The sequence below is a fragment of the Prionailurus bengalensis genome, chromosome D4 (assembly GCF_016509475.1).
Source record: "Prionailurus bengalensis isolate Pbe53 chromosome D4, Fcat_Pben_1.1_paternal_pri, whole genome shotgun sequence".
NCBI lineage: Eukaryota > Metazoa > Chordata > Mammalia > Carnivora > Felidae > Prionailurus > Prionailurus bengalensis.
The window spans coordinates 80,432,602-80,452,556 of NC_057359.1; the positions used below are offsets into that span (position 1 = coordinate 80,432,602).

The 19,955-nt window shown below is 39.7% G+C and overlaps 1 protein-coding gene across 9 annotated transcripts in view; it reads left to right on the forward strand.

Moving 5' to 3' along the window:
• The first annotated feature begins 299 nt into the window (after positions 1-299).
• The window catches only part of CNTRL (centriolin), an 83,710-nt gene continuing 64,054 nt past the window's right edge, over positions 300-19,955 (forward strand). For 4 of the 9 annotated variants that reach the window (XM_043565445.1, XM_043565448.1, XM_043565444.1 and 1 more), the window contains exons 1-6: positions 309-441; positions 7,365-7,612; positions 11,335-11,465; positions 15,363-15,493; positions 16,790-16,931; positions 19,324-19,510. In XM_043565445.1, the coding sequence (XP_043421380.1) occupies positions 7,396-7,612; positions 11,335-11,465; positions 15,363-15,493; positions 16,790-16,931; positions 19,324-19,510 (808 nt within the window). In that variant the 5' untranslated portion in view covers positions 309-441; positions 7,365-7,395. Of the gene's footprint in view, positions 442-2,936; positions 3,049-7,364; positions 7,613-11,334; positions 11,466-15,362; positions 15,494-16,789; positions 16,932-19,323; positions 19,511-19,955 lie in introns of all 9 variants that reach the window. The other 5 variants (XM_043565440.1, XM_043565447.1, XM_043565441.1 and 2 more) reach the window with 4 other exon arrangements.

Consider the following 19,955-nt stretch of genomic DNA (forward strand, 5'->3'; position numbering starts at 1 on the left):
GGCCAGCACCGAAAGGGCGGTTGCGCAGCGACTGCGTTAAGTCGGTCTCTCAGGTCGGCCTCAGGCTCAGCCCACCAGGAGCGTGTCCGAGGTCTGGCGTGAGGGAGCTGCGGCTTCGCCCCAGGGAAGGGAGATGGGCTAGTCGGCGACTGCAGCAGGAAAGCTCGCGTCCACGGGCAGCCAAGGACGCCAAGGCGCCCCGCGACCCAGGGGGCCACGGTTCGGGGCGGCAAAGGCGGCGGGAAGACGTGCCCCGCCCACTCAACGGCCCCAGGAGAGGCGTGGCCGCGGCAGGCCCCGCCCACACCGCGCGCGCGGCCCCTGGGCAACCGGCACAACACAACAAAATGGCCGCCGCATCGCTGGACGCCTGAAAGGAACAACCTGCGCGTCTCCCGCCCCGCCTCGTCCCGCGGACCCGCTCGGATCGGCTCCTCGGCGGTGAGTGCCAGGCCGGGTCGAGGCCGTTCTCCGGCATCGGGCGGAGCGGTGGGGGCCGGCGACGAAGGCGGGAAGGCCTGGAGCGAGCGTGGGGTGGGACGGCTCGGGATGGATCCGGGGGCGGGGGCGTGTGCCTGGAAATTGGGATTGGATGAGAAGGAGGGGAGGGCCGGAACGGGCGTGGGGAGGAGGATGAAGGAGGGAGGTTTGGATGAGAAGTGAGAAGGTCACTGGTGGGCATGGGTGTGGGGGGCAGTTGGGAATGGAGAGCCAGACTGCGGGGAGGTGTGGACGTTGGGTGCGGCTCCGAGAAGGATGGGGGGTCCTGCCACCCGGAGGAGGAGGAGGAGGAGGAGGAGGAGGAGGAGGAGGAGGAGGAGGAGGGAGAGGCAGGGGTGTGCCAAGTGTCTGCGGGGAATGGCAGGGATAAAGGACGGCTTGGGTGTCCTTACGAGTGTCCTGGTATCCGACAGAATACAGTACGTGGAGAATGATGAAAGTTAGGGTATTGAGAAGAAATGTTGAAAGGAAAAGCAAATATTTTGTTGTATAATGGTTAAAGGATGGGTGAATCCTGATGTCAAAACTTGGGTTCAAGTCTTGGTTCTACCAACTTGTGTTACTTAACCCGCTCTGTGACTTTGGGCATGTACCTTAATCTTCCTGAGCATGTTTTCTCATTTGTAAAAATAACTGCTAATTACCTTAGAGTGTACAGTATGTGTCAAGTTCTGCCCTAAGCCCTTCACGTGTATTAACTAATTGAGAATTTAAAATAACCTGTATGATGCGACCATCTTCTTCATTTTAAAGTTGAAGAAACTGCGGACCAGAGAGGCTAAGTAATTTGCCTAATGTCACACAGTAAATAGAGAAGCAGGATTTGAACTCCCGCTGTTTAGTTCCAGAATTCAAGCTCTTAATTCTCAATGACATACTGCCACTTGTAAATGAGATGAATAATTCTCACCTTATACACCATCTGTGAGAATTTAAATTTGCTAATGTCTTTAAGAGTGCTTAGCACTGTGCTCTTTTCATTCAACAAATACTTATTGTGCATACAACAATAGACAGAATCTCTGCTGTCTAGTAGCTTGGAAACAAGCAATAATCAAGTTGTGGCGCAAATGATCACTTAACTGTAATTGTGAGATGTTCTAAAGGAGACTACTTGGTGCAGGGACTGTATATAATAGGGAGATGTCATCCTTTTGTGCATCTTGAGTGTCGAAACCCTGCCTTCTCAGCATTATTTTCTGAGCCTCACAGTTCTTAGTGCATAAAAGTCACTCAATAAAACTGAGTTACTGAATAAATAAATTAATGGGAAGAGATGGGCAGCTTGTGTTTTAGGATACCTGAGTAGAATGGAGAGAGATAGGAGAACCCAGGATGTTAATAGGGTGAAAAAGGACATGGAGGTCAGGGTGTTGGAAGGGAACGGCTAGTATCCAAACAATCACATTGGGATGGAGAGGAATGGGTAGAGGTTTGGCTATTTTGTTGGGGGAGAATAATTTGAAGTCAGAGTATAATAATAGAGATTAGGATGTCAGGGTATTTGCTGAGATGAGTAATTTGGGGATACTAGATGGATGGATATTAGAAGCGTTGAGATAGGATGCTGGAAAGAACTGCAGAGGAAAGGAGGCTAATACAGCGTTTGGGAATTGGGACAGTGTTTGTGGGGAAACTCGGCAATGAGAATGGGATGAAGTATGGGAGGCAGAGGCTGACAAGCACAGGAGTGGAGGATTGCCTTTGGAGAGGAGTGGGAATCAGCATATTTGAAAGGGCCAGAGAAAGTTAGAGTATTTAAGTGGGTCAATGTGTATGGGATGAAGTAGAATTGTAGGGCAAGTGCGGAGATGTGATTCAAGGGCTACAGGATAGAGAGGGATGTGGAGGTCAAGAAATGGGGATCAATGTTTGCATATTGAGGTGGGCTGGGAAGAAAGAGGGAGGGTTTGGGGGAGAATGGAAGTCTGTCTCATTTGGAGAAGATCAAACAAGATGGAAAGTTAGAAGTGCGAGGAAAGGCTGAATAGAGGGGGAGGTATGGTCTTTCCTAAGCTGTGTATCAGGGCAAGGGGGTGACAAGATGGATGGTGTTTTCTGACCTGGTCATTTGATTCTGATAATCACATCATTGCAATGACTTTCTCTTGCTGCTGCAGACCTCCTTCTGGGCCTTCGAAATATGTCTCCAGCTCTGGACTTGTTTTCCTTTCTCTTTATCCTGCCCCTTCACACATTCTAGCCCTGCCTCTAAGTGTCTTATTTCTCTGGCTTGGTCTTTATGGGATTGCAAACTACATCTAGGGTCAAACAGCATCCCCATCCCTCCCTTAAAATTGTAATTGACAATTTACTATGTCCAGGTGCTAGTCTCTGAAATAATGCCAGCTGCTCTCAAGCACAGCCTAGTTCACTATTACTGAGTTAGCTGTTTTATGAGATTGTAATACATATCTGTTGTTCGAATGTCCAAGTCTTACAGGAGCTATGGCGACCCAGAGAGGGGACCTGAGAATGCATTGTGACTTTGGAGCCACGTTACAATTCATAAAAGAAAGGAGTTGATCTAGATTTCCCAAATCCATTGTAAGATATTTTTTTTAAAACTATAAATGAGTAAAGGTTTTTCTGATCAGAGTTTTTCTGATCGCGAGAGGTAGTAGAGGACCTCATGATAGTCTAGTGAGGCCCAGAAGGTCTTAGTCCTTAGGATGTTATGAGGAGAATTCAGGATGGTTCAGTTCAATATTTTAAGAATTTAGAGAGAAGACTAAGATGTGGGATACGAAATAATTGCATTGCATAGAAATATAAGATGTGCTTTTTTTTTTAACTGTTTATTTATTTTTGAGGGAGCACAAGTGGGGGAGGGGCAGAGAGAGGGGGACAGAAGATCCAAAGCAGGCTTTGTTCTGATAGACTGACAGCAGCAAGCCTGATGTGGGGCTTGAACCCACTAACTGCAGGATCATGACCTGAGCTGAAGTCGGACACGCAACTGACTGAGCCACCCAGGCGCCCCTAAGATGTGCTTTTTTTTAGCCACGAAACTAAAAAATCTATAAAGCATATCTCTGTAGCATGTGGCACACACTATTATTCTAATTATGTAATTTTCTATCATGTTATAGGATAGAGAAAGATACATAGAAGTGACAACTGGGCCCTCCCTGTTCCTCCCCTCTTTTATTTTTTTAATCTCTTGCCCTTATGAAAATTACATTTTAATTCAGGAATAAATACAATTTTTAACTAATTAGTTAATTAGTTTTTATCATTTTATTTTTAAAGCACATGCCTCTTAGCTGTCCTCAAGTTTGAACATACTAATCTTATTTAAGAAGAGAAGCCATTTCAGCTTATTGCAGAACCAATAGTATTCCTAAGAGACTGGTTTCCATGGCAGAGTAGTGTGATAGTAACACAAGTTTTTTGCCACACTTGTGAAATTAGGACCAAAAGCCTTGTCACTGGCATAACGAGCTGTTATGTGACTTGGAGGAGGCTTTTCTGAACCATATGGATAGTTTAACATGAAAAAAATGAAAGAAAGAGGTGCCCAGGTGGCCCAGTGGGTTAAGTGTCTGACTTTAGCTCAGGTCATGATCTCATTCATGGTGCGAGAGTTCAAGCCTCACATCGGGCTCTCTGCTGTCAGCTGAGAGCCTGCTTCTGGTCCTCCGCCTCGCTCTCTCTCTGCCCCTCCCCTGCTCTTGCTCTCTCTCTGTCTCAAAAATAAATAAACATTAAAAAAAAAATGAAAGAGAAAGTAAAGACACATAGAAGTTTATAGTTTAAAGTGAGCCAGACTATTGATATAAGGAAGTTGCCATATTGTAATATATAATTGTGAAATAATCACTTAAAAATTTTTTTTTCATGTTTATTTATTTTTGAAAGAGAGAGGGAGGGGGCAGAGAGAGAGGGAGACACAGAATCTGAAACAGGCTCCAGGCTCTGCACTGTTAGCACAGAGCCCTATGCGGGACTCGAACTCAGGAGATCGAACCGTGAGATCATGATCTGAGCCGAAGTCGGACGCTCAACAGACTGAGCCACCCAGGCACCCCAAAATAATCCCTTTTTAAAAACAAATGTAACAGGTTTTTTTTTTTTTCTCTCTTCAAACTAGTCATCTTAAGAAACTAGATCATAAATAAGTTCAGTGATGCTGTTGTATTAAATTTTCTGTTTTTCCTCCAGGAATTGTTCTTACATTACATGTTATTCATTGATCAAGGTCCTTCAGTGGCATTTTTTCTGGTCTATTTCGTGTGAGGCACCATGCTAGGCTCTAGAGAGCAAATCAAACATCTAGACTCCAGAAAACTCACCAATATGACGCAGTAATGAAGACACGGGCTTTGGAATCAGATCAGGATTCAAGCCTTGGCTTAACTAATTAGTTCTGGGACTTTGAACAAATTACTTAACCTTTTAATCTTTATGGGGGGGGATAATAACAGCTATTTCGTGGAATTGTATTTATTCCTTCTACTGTGATGATACATGTAAGAGCTTATCACAGTATTTAACACTTGGTAAAGTTAATGATCAAACTGGGAAAGGAAAAAGTTGTAGCTGAAGTAATGGGTCTGATTTTCTTGTGAGATATATAAATTAATTCTGAAAGCAGGACCCAAAAAAGAATTCTAGAAATGTTTTTGCGTAAGATCAGCATTCCTAGAATGACTATATAGTCATTGAAAGGTGTTACATCTGCCAATTGTTGGTTAATTGACTGACTATATTAGGGCAGCTCTCTTTTACCTATATTGTGTATGTTCCAACCATTTAACAAATACATTTCTTCATAATCCCAACCTGTATAATAATACCCATATACTTGTGAAGGTTTTCACACATCAAACCATTATAATATCTCTTTCTAATACCAATTTATATAGCATTAACGTTTGAGCTGCCCCAAATCTTTGAATTGAAAACTACTTTTCTAAAAATTAATTTGTGTTTTGTCTTAATATTTTAAGAAGGGAGAGTAGGAGAGATTATGGATGTTGAATAAAAATAGGATCATTGTTAATGCACCCTTGCTCAGGGCCTGTCCATTTTATAAGATTTTTTTTTTTGCCTAAAAGTTTGTCAAACTTATAATTTTTGCAATGTTTTTAGAATGATTATACTTCTAAGAGCAATTGTGTATCATGACAATCTGTTTTGCATAAACCTAACCTTGCATAGTAGGAGTCTTGGGGTTGAGGACTAATATTGCTCAAGAAGATATCCTTTGCTGAGGTACTAAATATCATTTTGTCAGTTCCAAGTTCTTCATGAAGAATTCATTAGGTAAATATTACTTATCTGCTTTCTGCTAAGCTCTGTCCTAGGCCTGGAATAAATCAGTGAACAGTATCCCTACTTTCGTGGAACTTACATTCTACTAGGTTAATTATGTTATTTGTGTTACAAATTAGTTTGAGAGGAGAACTGATTCTCATGGTTACTACAGCTAGCATTGTGTTTGACCAGGTCATTTACTGTTCTGGGCCTTAATTTCCTTTTATGAAAAGTAAAGGGATTTGACTAAGGTCCCTTTCATCAATAAATGCTTCCGTTCCTTCTGGAAGATCTGAACTTCAACAAAATTGATTTTGGACAAGCAATAGAAGCCATGCGAGTTTGAAGTGATCAGATGTTTTTCAAATAGAATGAGACAAATGTGAATGAATATCTGAAGCATAATGTTTAACAAAGAAGGCAGATATAAAAGATATTCTATGATTTCATTTACATACAGCTCAAAAATAGTTTCTGGGGCACCTGGCTGGCTCAGTTGGTAGAGTGTGCAACTCTTGATCTTTGGGTTGTGAGTTCAAGCCCCAGGTTGGGTCTAGGGATTACTCAAAAATCAAAATCTTTTTTAAAAATAGTTTAAAAAAATCTCTGGCATTGGAAATCAGGATAGTGATTCCCCAGGTGTGGGGGTTAATGATTAGAAGGGGGCATGAGGAGGCTTCTGGGGTTCTGGTAAAATTCTGTTTCTTGATCTGGATACTGGTTGTATTCAGTGTATAAAAATTCATGGAGCTGTACACTTATGTTTTGTGCATTGTTCTATATGGGAGGAAAATGGAGGAATGGGGGAAATGATAAATTCAGTTTGGACACGTTGAGTTACTAAGGCAATGAGATATCAAGGAGACAGTTGGGAATAGGAGTCTGGACCTCAAGAGAGAGGTTGGAATAAATATAAAAACATCAGTATTGAGGTGACACTGGGAGCCATGGGTATGCATTAGATTGTCTAAAGTGAGATTAGAGAGAGTAAAAGAGACTTGAGGAGCTCTGACATTTGAGGATTGACTAGAGTGTGAACCAGCAAAGGAAGCCAAGGAGTGGCCACAGATGCAGGAAGATACCAAGAGAATGCGGTGTCCCAGAAGCGAAAGAAGAAACGTTATCAGGAGGAGAGAGTACTCATCAGTATGAAATACTGCTGGTTGCCAGATATTTCTACCTTCTTGCATTCTAGGACCTTTGTGGGTATGAGGGGTGTTGTGACTAGTTTGGCCCAATAGAGAACAGAAATGACAGGTAAAACTTCTGGGTGGAGCATGTGTCAATACAAGACCCTCTGAAAGTCTGCTTTTCCTTTGGCCAGGTGATCAGCAGTGTCTGAAGCAGTGTCCGCTTCCATCTGCCTGGAATAGTATGGATCCTGGCATCTATAGCCTCTGAGTTTCTAATGTTGTCACCTTAAAAACACCAGAAAGAGGGGCGTGCCTGGCTGGCTCAGTCATTAGAGCCTACGAGTCTTGAACTTGGGGTTGTGAGTTTGAGCCCCACTTAGGGCATAGAACTTACTTAGAAAATGCTAGAAATTAATAGTTTTGAGAACTCTAAAAAATTAACCTTATTAAATATGCTGAAAACTCTTACAGGTTTTGATGGACACCTGGCTTTCTTCTTGCCATGAAGAAAGGTTCTCAGCAAAAATTTTCCAAAGCAAAGATGCCCCCATCACCGCGTTCTCCTAGTTCACCATCCCTCACGTCCAATATGAGATCTAGGTCACTTTCACCTTTAAGTGGATCTGAGACTCTGCCTTTTCATTTTGGAGGACAGTGGCATGAGCAAGGTGAGATCACAGATGAAAGCACTATGCTTCTGGACTACCAAGACCATAAAGGTAATGCTTTTTAATCTTAGGAATTTGAACACAGGGGCACCTGGGTGGCTCAATCGGTTAAGCGTCCAACTTTGGCTCAGGTCATGATCTCGCAGTTTGTGGGTTTGAGCCCCGTGTCGGGCTCTGTGCTGACAGCTCGGAGTCTGGAGCCTGTTTTGGGTTCTGTGTGTGTGTCTCTCTCTCTCTGCCCCTCCCCTGCTCACGCTCTGTCTCTGTCTCAAAAAGAAATAATAGGGGCACCTGGGTGGCGCAGTTGGTTAAGCGTCCGACTTCAGCCAGGTCACGATCTTGCGGTCCGTGAGTTCGAGCCCCGCATCAGGCTCTGGGCTGATGGCTCAGAGCCTGGAGCCTGTTTCCGATTCTGTGTCTCCCTCTCTCTCTTCCCCTCCCCCATTCATGCTCTGTCTCTCTCTGTCCCAAAAATAAATAAACGTTGAAAAAAAAAATTAAAAAAAAAAAAAAAAAAAGAAATAATAAACACTAAAAAAAAAAAAAATTTAAGAATTTGAACACATACTCTTGAGTAGAGATGGAAAATACTGAACGTACCTTTTTGGTCCAAGTGAAATACGTATCTTGGTACTAACACGACCTATTGTTTATGCCGACGGAAAGTGTCTAAGGACAGTGGAGGATGAAGTCTTCTGGGTGAGGGTGAAGCTGTCTGAAAGCTGAGGGCAAAGGAGAAGGGAGTTTCCAGAAAGAGGAAGCTTTATTTCCTGTGGTGGGAGAGTGCCTTAGTGCTCATCTGCCAAATTTACCATCATCCTTGGTTAGAGGAAAAGCGTATGTGTTCACTTCAGAGTGGAGTGCCTTAATTCAGTGCAGAAATGTTATCCACCCTTGCACTATTCCAGTCTGCTTATTGACAGAGTGCCTGTCTGTGAACGGACTGATTTTCCTGTAAGGCACATGTAAATATTCCACCAAGGTTTTGTTTTTATTTCTTTCTTAAAGACAGTCTGTTAGTGTGCAAATCTGTTTTCAGATTCTTTTTTTCAAAGAAACGATTTAATGTGAGTAAATGTGAATGAAAACTACGTGATTTCTTTGTTAAGTCATGAAGTCATAGCTATCTATTTGATCGGTTTTTATTAATAAGCCTTATCAGATCAGCAATTGAGTTTAGACTATACCCTTGCTGCCAGTTGGTACACTGCTGACTCTAATTTGATTAATATTTTAGAATATTAGTTTCTTTCCAAAGTAAAGGAAAATCATTTTATTTGGAACCAGAATAAACGTAATATTAACGTATTATAAACAGTCATAGGAAATCTTTGTCACACAGCCTGAATCGGGAACCCAGCATTAATTTTTTCTGACTCATAAAGAATTTTCTTTTTATAGCTGCTTTTGTAAAATGTAAGATGGCTTTAATAAACTTTGATAGCAATATGCAGGCCTAGGACAGGGTATGCAATCCATCACGTTAGTGCTTTATAAAATATGTGGTGTTATTCTCTATTTATAAGACCAACAAATTTGAGTTTCTCACCATTTAAGAAAAGATTTTTAAGAATTCCAGTGTTTCTCACAGCCCAATGGAATAGAATTGAGACTCCAGAATTGGACCCACAAATGTATGGCCAACTAATCTTTGACAAAGCAGGGAAGAATATCCAATGGAAAAAAGACAGTCTCTTTAACAAATGGTGCTGGGAGAACTGGACAGCAACATGCAGAAGAATGAAACTAGAGCACTTTCTTACACCATTCACAAAAATAAACTCAAAATGGATGAAGGGCCTGAATGTGAGATAGGAAACCATCAAAACCCTAGAGGAGAAAGCAGGAAAAAAACCTATCTGACTTCAGCCACAGCAATTTCTTACTCGACACATCTCCAAAGGCAAGGGAATTAAAAGCAAAAATGACCTATTGGGACCTCATCAAGATAAAAAGCTTCTGCACTGAAAAGGAAACAATCAACAAAACTAAAAGGCAACTGGCGGAATGGGAAAAGTTATTTGCAAATGACATATGGGATAAAGGGCTAGTATCCAAAATCTATAAAGAACTCACCAAACTTCACACCCAAAAAATAAATAATCCAGTGAAGAAATGGGCAAAAGACATGGACAGACACTTTTCTAAAGAAGACATCCCGATGGCCAACAGGCACATGAAAAGATGCTCAATGTCACTCCTCATCAGGGAAATATAGATCAAAGCCACACTGAGATACCACCACGCAGGTCAGAGTGGCTAAAATGAACAAATCAGAAGACTATAGATGCTGGAGAGGATGTGGAGAAACGGGAACCCTCTTGCACTGTTGGTGGGAATGCATACTGGTACAGCTGCTCTGGAAAACAGTGTGGAGGTTCCTCAAAAAATTGAAAATAGATCTACCTTATGACCCAGCAATAGCACTGCTAGGAATTTACCCAAGGGATACAGGAGTGTTGATACATAGCAGCACTTTCAACAGTGGCCAAATTATGGAAAGAGCCTAAATGTCCATCAACTGATGAATGGATAAAGAAATTGTGGTTTATATACAATGGAATACTACTTGGCAATGAGAAAGAATGAAATATGGCCTTTTGTAGCAACGTGGATGGAACTGGAGAGTGTTATGCTAAGTGAAATAAGTCAGGCAGAGAAAGACAGATACCATATGTTTTCACTCCTATGTGGATCCTGAGAAACTTAACAGAAGACCATGGGGGAGGGGAAGGGGGAAAAAAGTTATAGAGAGGGAAGGAGGCAAACCATAAGAGACTCTTAAATACTGAGAACAAACTGAGGGTTGATGGTGGGTGGGGGAGAGGGGAAAGTGGATGATGGGCATTGAGGAGGGCACCTGTTGGGAGGAGCACTGGGTGTTGTATGGAAACCAATTTGACAATAAATTATGTATATGTATATATATATACTCAAATTATGTAGACAATAATAATATGTACACATGTATGTATATATAAATATATATATATATGAAGAATTCCAGTGTTTTTGAACTTTAGGTTGGAGTTTAAAAAACAAACCCAGGTTAGTGCCAGTTTATTTAAAAAAAAAAAAAGCTAACATCAAAATATTGCTGAAAACTTCAGTGCTGCATAATTATTAAAAGTGTAAGTTTTAGGGGTGCCTGGGTGGCTCAGTTGGTTGAGCAGTTGACTTCGACTCAGGTCATGATCTCACGGTTCCTGAGTTTAAGCCCCTCGTTGGGCTCTGTGCTGACAGCTCAGAGCCTGGAGCCTGCTTTGGATTCTGTCTCTGTCTGTCTCTCTCTCTCTCTCTCTCTCTCTCTCTCTCTCTCTTCCCCTCCCCCACTCTCTCTTGTCTCTCAAAAAAATGAATAAATGTTAAATTTTTTTTCAAGTGTATGTTTTAGATTCATCTGCCTGGGTTCAAGCCTGGATTTGCACATCACTAGTTACAAGATCTTGAGCAAACTGTTATAATTTTTTTAAAATAAATAGATATAGTAATTTCTATTTCAAAAATTTGTCCTACAAATCAAATTTTGCAAGTGTAAAGCACTTAGCACAGCGTGGTACATGGTTAATATTTAGTGACATTATTATAGATGCTATATAATTATTATATAATGCTATATAGAGTAACATTTAAACATTGCAATTAGCACTAACCAGCTGTTTTTATATTTGCATGGCTTAAAACAATTTTTTTTTGTTATATAACATCAAACTAATATGTTTTTCAGAAAATGTATGTCATCTACTGATGATGATCTGTTTCTCTAATTGCAGAAGCTGATTCACATGCAGGAGTCCGATATATTACAGAGGCCCTTGTTAAAAAACTTACTAAACAGGACAATTTGGCCTTGGTAAAATCTCTGAACCTTTCGCTTGCTAAAGATGGTGGCAAGAAATTTAGGGTAAGTTATCAGCATTTCTAAATATGGGCATTGTTTTTAATTTTCCTGTGTTTTAAAACTGAAAATTAAAAGATTATATTAGATTTACAGTAACATCTCTTGCTAATTTGTAGCAGATATTGTATTGTTTCCAGTGAAAGTTCTGTCAGAACTATGACATTTTCACATTCATAAGCTGTTACTATTCTATACATTATTGGATTCTCTCTAGAGAAGTGATTGGCAAACTACAGCTTGGAAGGCCAAATCGGGCCTGCTGCCTATTTTTGTAAATAAAATTTTATTGGAACACAGCCACACTCATTTATCATGAATATTGTCTGTGGCTGTTTTTTATAAGGCCCACAAAGCCAAAAATATTCATTACGTGGCTTTTTCCAAAGAAGCTTGTTGATCCCTGCTCTAGAGTGTTTACTGCTTTATTCATAAATATCCAATATGAACACATTGTAAAAGATGACTTAAATTTTTGAACTGGAAAATATATAAACTTAGATGCCTACTACAATAGTCACAAAAATTAATTCCAGAAGGTTGAATATCTTAATGAGACCAAAGCAAAATCAACCCACAAAAATACCGTAACAGTATTAGGAAAGAATATAGGAGAATATATTTTAGAAGAGTCGGGAAAGCCCTTTAAGCAAACACCAGCCTTAATGCCATGTAGAAAAATATTGACAGACTTAGCTTGTGTAAAGATTAAAAAGTGTTTAATGAAAGGTACCTTTTAAAAAGTTAAAAGCAACAAACTGGCAGGGACTGTTTTCAACATCTGTAACAATACCCAGGCGCCTGGGTGGCGCAGTCGGTTAAGCGTCCGACTTCAACCAGGTCATGATCTCGCGGTCCGTGAGTTCGAGCCCTGCGTCAGGCTCTGGGCTGATGGCTCAGAGCCTGGAGCCTGTTTCCGATTCTGTGTCTCCCTCTCTCTCTGCCCCTCCCCCGTTCATGCTCTGTCTCTCTCTGTCCCAAAAATAAATAAACGTTGAAAAAAAAAATTAAAAAAAAAAACAAACAATACCCATATAATGTAAAGAGCTTCTAACAGTTTGGTAAGAGAGACAACTCAATGGAAAATGTGCAAAGGGTATGAACAAGGCATTCGCAAAAGTATTATAAATGACTAATACTGACATGAAAATGTATTCAACTTAATTAACATCAAATAAATATGAAATAAAATAAGAGTTTGGTACCATTTTCCATCTTGTGTGTCTAATGGACAAGAATCAAAAGGATTATTTCATGTTCAGAAAGGTGTGGGAAGTGCGTATTATCATATGGTCTTAGTGGGACATACAGATTGGTGCTGCATTTTATAAAGACTGGTAGCATTTATCCAAATGTCAAATGTACTATTTGATCCAGAAATTGAGTTTATATTTACTGAATTTATACTTACTAACCCAGCAATTCTACTCCTCAATGTCTGTTGTACTTGATTTACATATACATTTATCCAAAAGTATATAGGCATGTTTATTAAGCATTATTTAAAATAGAAAAGTTGGAAATAACCAAATGTCAATAGGGGATTGGTTTTAAATGAATTATGATACAGTATACCATGAAATACTACCAAGTTTTTTAGAAAATTGAGTTAGAACTCTATGTATTAACATGAGAAAATGTCCAGTGTATTTAATAGGGAAAAAAAGCAAGTTCTAAAACATCTTGTATAGTAAGATCTAAAAATTCTGTTTTTATATATGTGTATGTATGGATGTAAATGAATTGAAAGGTACAGATGTATTTCAACAATGGCTACCTTTGATCAGTGGGATCTTTTACATGGGCCTGGGGACGTGATGAAGAGAGCCTCTTATGTTTCGTTTGAAATTTTCATTAGAATATATTTATGTATTACTTATGTAATTAAAAAGGAAACAGGAGAGGGCACCTGGGTGGCTCAGCTGTTGGCTCAATCCGACTCTTGATTTTGGCTCAGGTCATGATCTCATGGTCGTGGGATCAAGCCCCATGTAGGGCTCTGCACTGACAGTGCAGATTCTCTCTCCCACTCTCTGTCCCTATCTCCTTTCAAAATAAATAAATAAAAATTTTTAAAAAAGGAAAAAGGAGACATTCTGGAGTTTACAAGTTGCAAAAATGACAGCAAAGTGGTAAATATTTACTGTATGCTTATTATATGCCAGGCATTATGTTAGTCTATAGGAACACCATACACAGGTAAATAAGCTCGGTTTCTGATCCCTGGGAATATAGAGCTTCCTAGAAGAATGCCTAGCATTAAGAGGAGAAATAGTGAAGGGGAATCAGAGAAAGCACACAGAGGAGAGGCTGAAGGGGCTATGAGAACAGAAGATCTAAGAGTATGATGGAGAGAGGCCAATGGAGGGAGAACATCAAGCACGAACGGATGATAAAAAATGTCACAGAATCATTAAATAGGACTAAAGCTTAGAAGAAGTCATTTGGATCTGGTGGTTAAAAAGTCCTTCTGTTTCTCAAACCAACCAAGTTCATTCTTTTAGGGCCTTTGTATTTTTTCTTTTTTACTCTGCCTGTTCACACAGCTGGCTTTTTGTTATTTAGGTCTCAGCTCAGTGTACATCCTCTGTGTGCCACCCAGTTGCAATTAACTCCCTTCTCAGTGACTCCTCATTCTTTCAGTCACCGAGTATTTATTCAGTGCCCATTATGTGCCAGGCATTTATGCTATCACAGTGAACACAGCAGACAGATCTGCCCTCTGGATGCCTTGCATGCTGTCATGTCACGTTATCTTTCTTTTCTTGTGAATATGCTTCAACGTCTGAAAATGTTGTTTATTTCTTTACTGGCTTTCTCCGCGAATGAAAACAAGGACTTTGGTTTCCTTATTCAGCACTGTATTTCCAGTACCTAGAACAGTTCCTGGCACATAATCCATGTTTGAGAAATATGTGTAGAATGGATGAATGAATGGCAGTCTTAGAACTATTTGATTACCTAGTAAAGGCAGAAGATATACTGCTTTATCAATAGAGTAAGAGTAAATGGAAAGCAGAATGAACAAATGTACACAACTCTTGTGAGGACGTGGTCACAAATAAAGGAGATAAAATGATAGCTTGATAGGAAAACAGGTTCAGCGCGAGGTGATTTGCTTTATACAGAGGAGACTGAGCCTGTCAAAAAAAGGCTCCTGCAGCAGGGGGGATGGTCTAGTTCATTGGTATCCATTGCCTGGTGCTGTATCTGGTATGTAGTAACTGCATAATAGCTGTCTTTTGAATAGTGACTTTTCAAAAAAGCTTATTTATTTTGAGAGAGAGAGAGATAGGGAGCCGGGGGGTAGGGGGAGGGCAGAGAGAGAGAGAGAGAGAGAGAGAGAGAGAGAGGGACAGAGAGAATCCCAAGCAGGCTCCAAGCTGTCCATGCAGAGCCTGATGTGGGGCTCGAGCCCATGAACCTTGAGATCACGACCTGAGCCAAAATCAAGAGTTGGACACTCAACTGACTGAGCCACCCTGGTGCCTCTGAAGAGTGACTTTTTAAATTTGATCCAGGAGAGATAGAGATTGAAGATGCAAGAGCATGGGGTGGGGGGAGGGGGGTAGATGAGATGATGCAAGAGTGTACGTACCTAGCTGAACTTTGAAGAAAGAAGGAGAAGAGGGAGAGGGATAGAAAAGTTGAGGTGGAATTCTTGGTGGACAGTCTTGAGTGTCTCAGTACATAGGAAGTGTTGTCTGTCGAAGGGCAAGGAAAGTTTGGGGAGAGCTGCTATTCCTGGTCAAAGGAATCCCGTACCAAGGGATTGTCCAGGAGAGCAGTAAGGGTTTATTATTTTCTGGCGACTGATCAAAACAGCCCCCGATGCACATACATACATGGTGCACTTTATGTCAAAGAATCTGTTGTCTAAAGTATTCATTTGTTTCCAATTAGTATATTGAAAATTTGGAAAAATGTGTTAAACTTGAAGTACTGAATCTCAGCTATAATATAATAGGGAAGATTGAGAAGATGGACAAGCTGGTAAAATTACGTGAACTCAACTTATCATATAACAAAATCTGGTAAGTAAGTACTACTTTAGGTAGCATTGCAGGGTTGTCTTTGGTAGAGAGATTAATGCCACTCACATTACTGAATTGAAAGGGTCCTTTGAAATAGCAGACACCTGGATCCCCATTCATTGCTAGCCTAGTGCTTCACATAGAACTGCTTTTGTGTTTTGGCGTTACTAAAGTGCAGAATAATGTCTTTCTAGCGTTATCCAAGGAGATACAGGAGTACCAAGTTTTATCTTAATTCTGTTTTTGACAGGAAGTTTTCACAGGTAGAGTCTTTGATCCACTGCCTTATTACATTAAGAAAGTTGACAGGAGGCAGTGTTTTAACCCTATCATTTTGATCCTAAAGATATTCCAATGTGTTTTGATCCTATGTGTTTATCCTGAAGTTTTTGTTTATTGCTCTAAGAAATACACTCTCAGTCATGTTTCCACTTCATAGTATATATTACTGTGAGAAAGAAACATAATAAAACTGGCAGTGGCAAAAAAAATACACATAGAAAACCTGTTATAAACTAAAGGATGCAATTGTCAAATCTTGAAAAGCTTTATATACTTCGCCCTGCCTTAGACTTGGTAGATACAGTGGCCAACAAAATAAAACAACTAACAGTAGCAGAGGCTCTAATACAGCAAAAATGGAATGGGGGAAAAAACGCGATTAATGAGTTAAATCCTTAACATAAGGTTTATATAAAAAATAATTGATCGTAATGAAAGCAATTTCAATAAAGTGAAAATGAAGATATAAAAGCTTGGAAATATTTGCCCATATAGAAAACTTACCAAGAAATTAATTTGACAATTCAGTTGGGAAAATGTTTCATCAGTGAAAATTCCTCAGTGTGAGTGATGCTTTATTGATTTAAATATTCTGACTGAAATATTTATGTTCATAAATGTAGTGTTGTTTTAGGGAGGCCACAAGTTCAAAATGGCAGCCATATCTTGCTGGCATAGCGTGTGTGTGCTCGAGATTTTCAGCTCTCCTCTAGCTTCCCACTAGTACTTCTCACAGTGATTAGAATGCCACGGACAGACTCTTTTCTGTATTGTGGGATCCTAAAGTTTGATAGTAAGATACGTAGGATTCCTGACCCAGTAATGAAGAGTTGGCAGCTTAACTGTTCTGATCAATTTCTTTTCAGCCACTTTTTGTTTGTTTCTCATTTATAAAAAGGGTTAACATTTTAATTACGAAAATTAACCCCACATAAAACCAAGGCAATTTATTCTAAACATACAAGGGAAGCACTGTATCATTATATTTACTAAATTTGATTTTATTTTTTCCAGCAAAATTGAAGGCATAGAAAATATGCATAATTTGCAAAAGCTAAACCTTGCAGGAAATGAAATTGAACATATCCCAATATGGTTAGGGAAGAAGTTAAAATCTTTGAGAATCCTCAATCTGAAAGGCAACAAGATATCATCGGTAAGTTATTCAGAGTAGCAAGGATGTTTTTCAAATTTTTAGACTTGTGGAAAAAAAAGTTAAAATCTAAGTTTTTTTAAAAAAAAATGAGATTTCTTCTTTCAAGGTTCTTGGTCCTGTGACCAGATATCAAATTCAGGCATAATCAAGGACTCTCCAGGGTAAATACATATAGGCCTTTCTGGTTGTGCAAAGTTCCATGGTAACTGAGAGTTGGCCTCTTAGGATTTCTGCATCTACCATTTCATTTGAGCCTCAGAAAACTTTTTTTAAGGAGGCAGTAAAGGGATTATTTTTATAATACTATCAGATAGCATAGTCTTTTTTCCATTTTTGGGTTGAGTCACACAACGTGGGCCAAAATCCAGGTCACTGAATGTCAGGAACAGAACAAAATCCAGGTCACTGTTGTTTTTTTCAGACTTACAAATTAAGCTCGATTATAATGTCAGGTGTTGTAGAAGGTTAATCACTAGCTCTTTATATTAGGACAACTTTGTTATCATGGCTCACACAATCTGATAATCCTGTATATTTTTCTTTGGAGTATAATTTATTATTTTCTTCTGACATTTACACAGGTGTTCAATATGTATTTGTTAAGTAAAAACATTGATTTACTTAAATTTATATTAAAATGAGGAACAATCATGCCTAATTTAAAGAACATCAGTCATAGAATAGACAATAAAAGCTGTGCCTTCTGGGGCGCCTGGGTGGCTCAGTCAGTTAAGCTTCCGACTTCGGCTCAGGTCATGATCTCATGGCTTGTGAGTTCGAGCCCCGCGTGGGGCTCTGTGCTGACAGCTCAGAGCCTGGAGCCTCTTCAGATTCTGTGTCTTTCTTTCTCTCTCTCTCTGCTGCTCCCCTGCTCACACACTTTCTCTCTTTGTCTCTCAAAAATAAATAAACATTAAAAAAAAAAAAGAAAGCTGTGCCTTCTAATATGGGTCTAGACCTGCCTTCTGTGACCTTGGAAAATCCCTTTATCTGCCTAAAACTCATTGTTTAAATTGAAAAAAAAACAAATTCTGCCCTGCCTTCTTTCCTTACCGGCGTGTTATGGGGCTCAGATAAAATGATAGATGTGAAAATGCTTTAAAAACTTTAGAACACTAAATAACTCTTAGGGTTGTATTCCTTAAACCTTCACCAATGGAAGCCAATAATGATAATCAACATTTGTTTAATTGCGGTGCAGTTCACATTGTCTATGCTTTTTTATTTCACCTTTTATAAAGTTGTGGTAAGATGACTCTGTGCCATTTCACTGCAACAGCCCAACAGCCTCAGAAGAGCCCAAGCCCTGTACTATGTTGCACAGCATCACTTTGGAGCTCTTGTGGCTCATGGAGTGATGGAAAGTGGGAGCCATGAATCTAAAATTTGCTAAAAATACTTCTCAAAGTAGTTGATTTTCAGATAGGATTTGGTGTCAGCTGATGTTAACAGGAAAATCATTCAATAAGTATTTATCATCATTTCTAATTTTCCATGACTTTTTCATCCCAGTTTATATTTGACATTGACATCAGTAAGAGTGATACACATTCACTTGTGAGAGGAGATTTATTTGTACTAGCTATTAAAAATAGTGTTTCTCGGAGCGCCTGGGTGGCTCAGTCAGTTAAGCATATGACTTTGGCTCAGGTCATAATCTCACGGCTTGTGGGTTCCAGCCCTACATCAGGCTCGGTGATGACAGTTCAGAGCCTGGAGCCTGCTTCAGATTCTGTCTCCCTCTTTCTCTGCTCCTTCCCTGGTCATGCTCACACTCTCTCTCAAAAAATTAACAAACGTTAACAAATTTTTTTTTTAAATAGTGTTTCTCAACCTTTTAAAATCCTCTTTGGATAAACATAAAAATCATACTTCAAAAATGTGAGTAGCCCTCCATATTCTTATTTATTTTAACTATCAGTTGTAACCGTTATCTGAAGATTTGCCAAAATCTTTTTTTATAGCCATTTATATTTTTGATGTGTTCAGTCAGTACAGTGAAAAGATAATAGGTTTTAAGTTACACAGACTGGAATTCAGATCCTGTTTTGTTCATTTGTAAGCTCTGAGCTTTGGGCAAGTTATTGAACTTCTTTGAACCTCAGTTTCTTCATCTCCAAAATTAAGGTGGTGTTTATATCATAGGTTATTGTGAGGAATCATGAATGAAATGGTATATGGAAAATGCCTAATACTCCTCTGATATACTCTAGATACTCAGATACTCCCTTTCTGTTCCTCCCCTCACACCAGTTTTGGATAATGGGTTCTATGCATAGGACCATGGGTTCCTTGCCATGCTGATAGCAATTTTCTTGATTTCTTACTTCCTTGGGTATGTTTTTATTTTAAAATTAACTTATACTAATACTAATGTTATATATCATTTCAGCTCCAAGATGTAAGCAAGTTGAAACCACTACAAGATTTGACTTCTCTGATCCTACTTGAAAATCCAGTTGTGGCCCTTCCTCATTACATCCAGTTTACCATTTTTCACCTTCGCTCATTAGAAAGTCTGGAAGGTCAGCCAGTAACTACTCAGGACAGACAGGAAGCTTTTGAGAGATTCAGTTTAGGTAAGGTGACATTTTTAAAAAACTAAATTTGGGGGGGGGAGGAATTTATTTGCAGGAGTTATCCAGAAAAATATATTGACGTATGAACTTTATAATGCTATTACAATTTGCGTGGAAAATGCATCATAAATCAATTGACATCATTATACAACAATTGTACATTAACATTATTAAGACTTGGCAAATATTCATTGAGCACGTACTGTGAGCCAGGCACTCTGTCCGACACCGAGGATACAATGGTGAACAAGATATTGGTACTGGCCTTCAGGCAGCTTGTGTTGTAGTGGAAAAGACAGACAAAAAGTGAGCAAACTCAGGTAAAATAACAGAGGAGGACACGCTTTTGGGTAAAGTGATGGAAAGGTTTGGCTCTCTGAGGAAGTGACCTGTAAGCAGAAGGCAGAGGCAGGAGAGGATTAGACATGTAAACAAAGGCATTCAA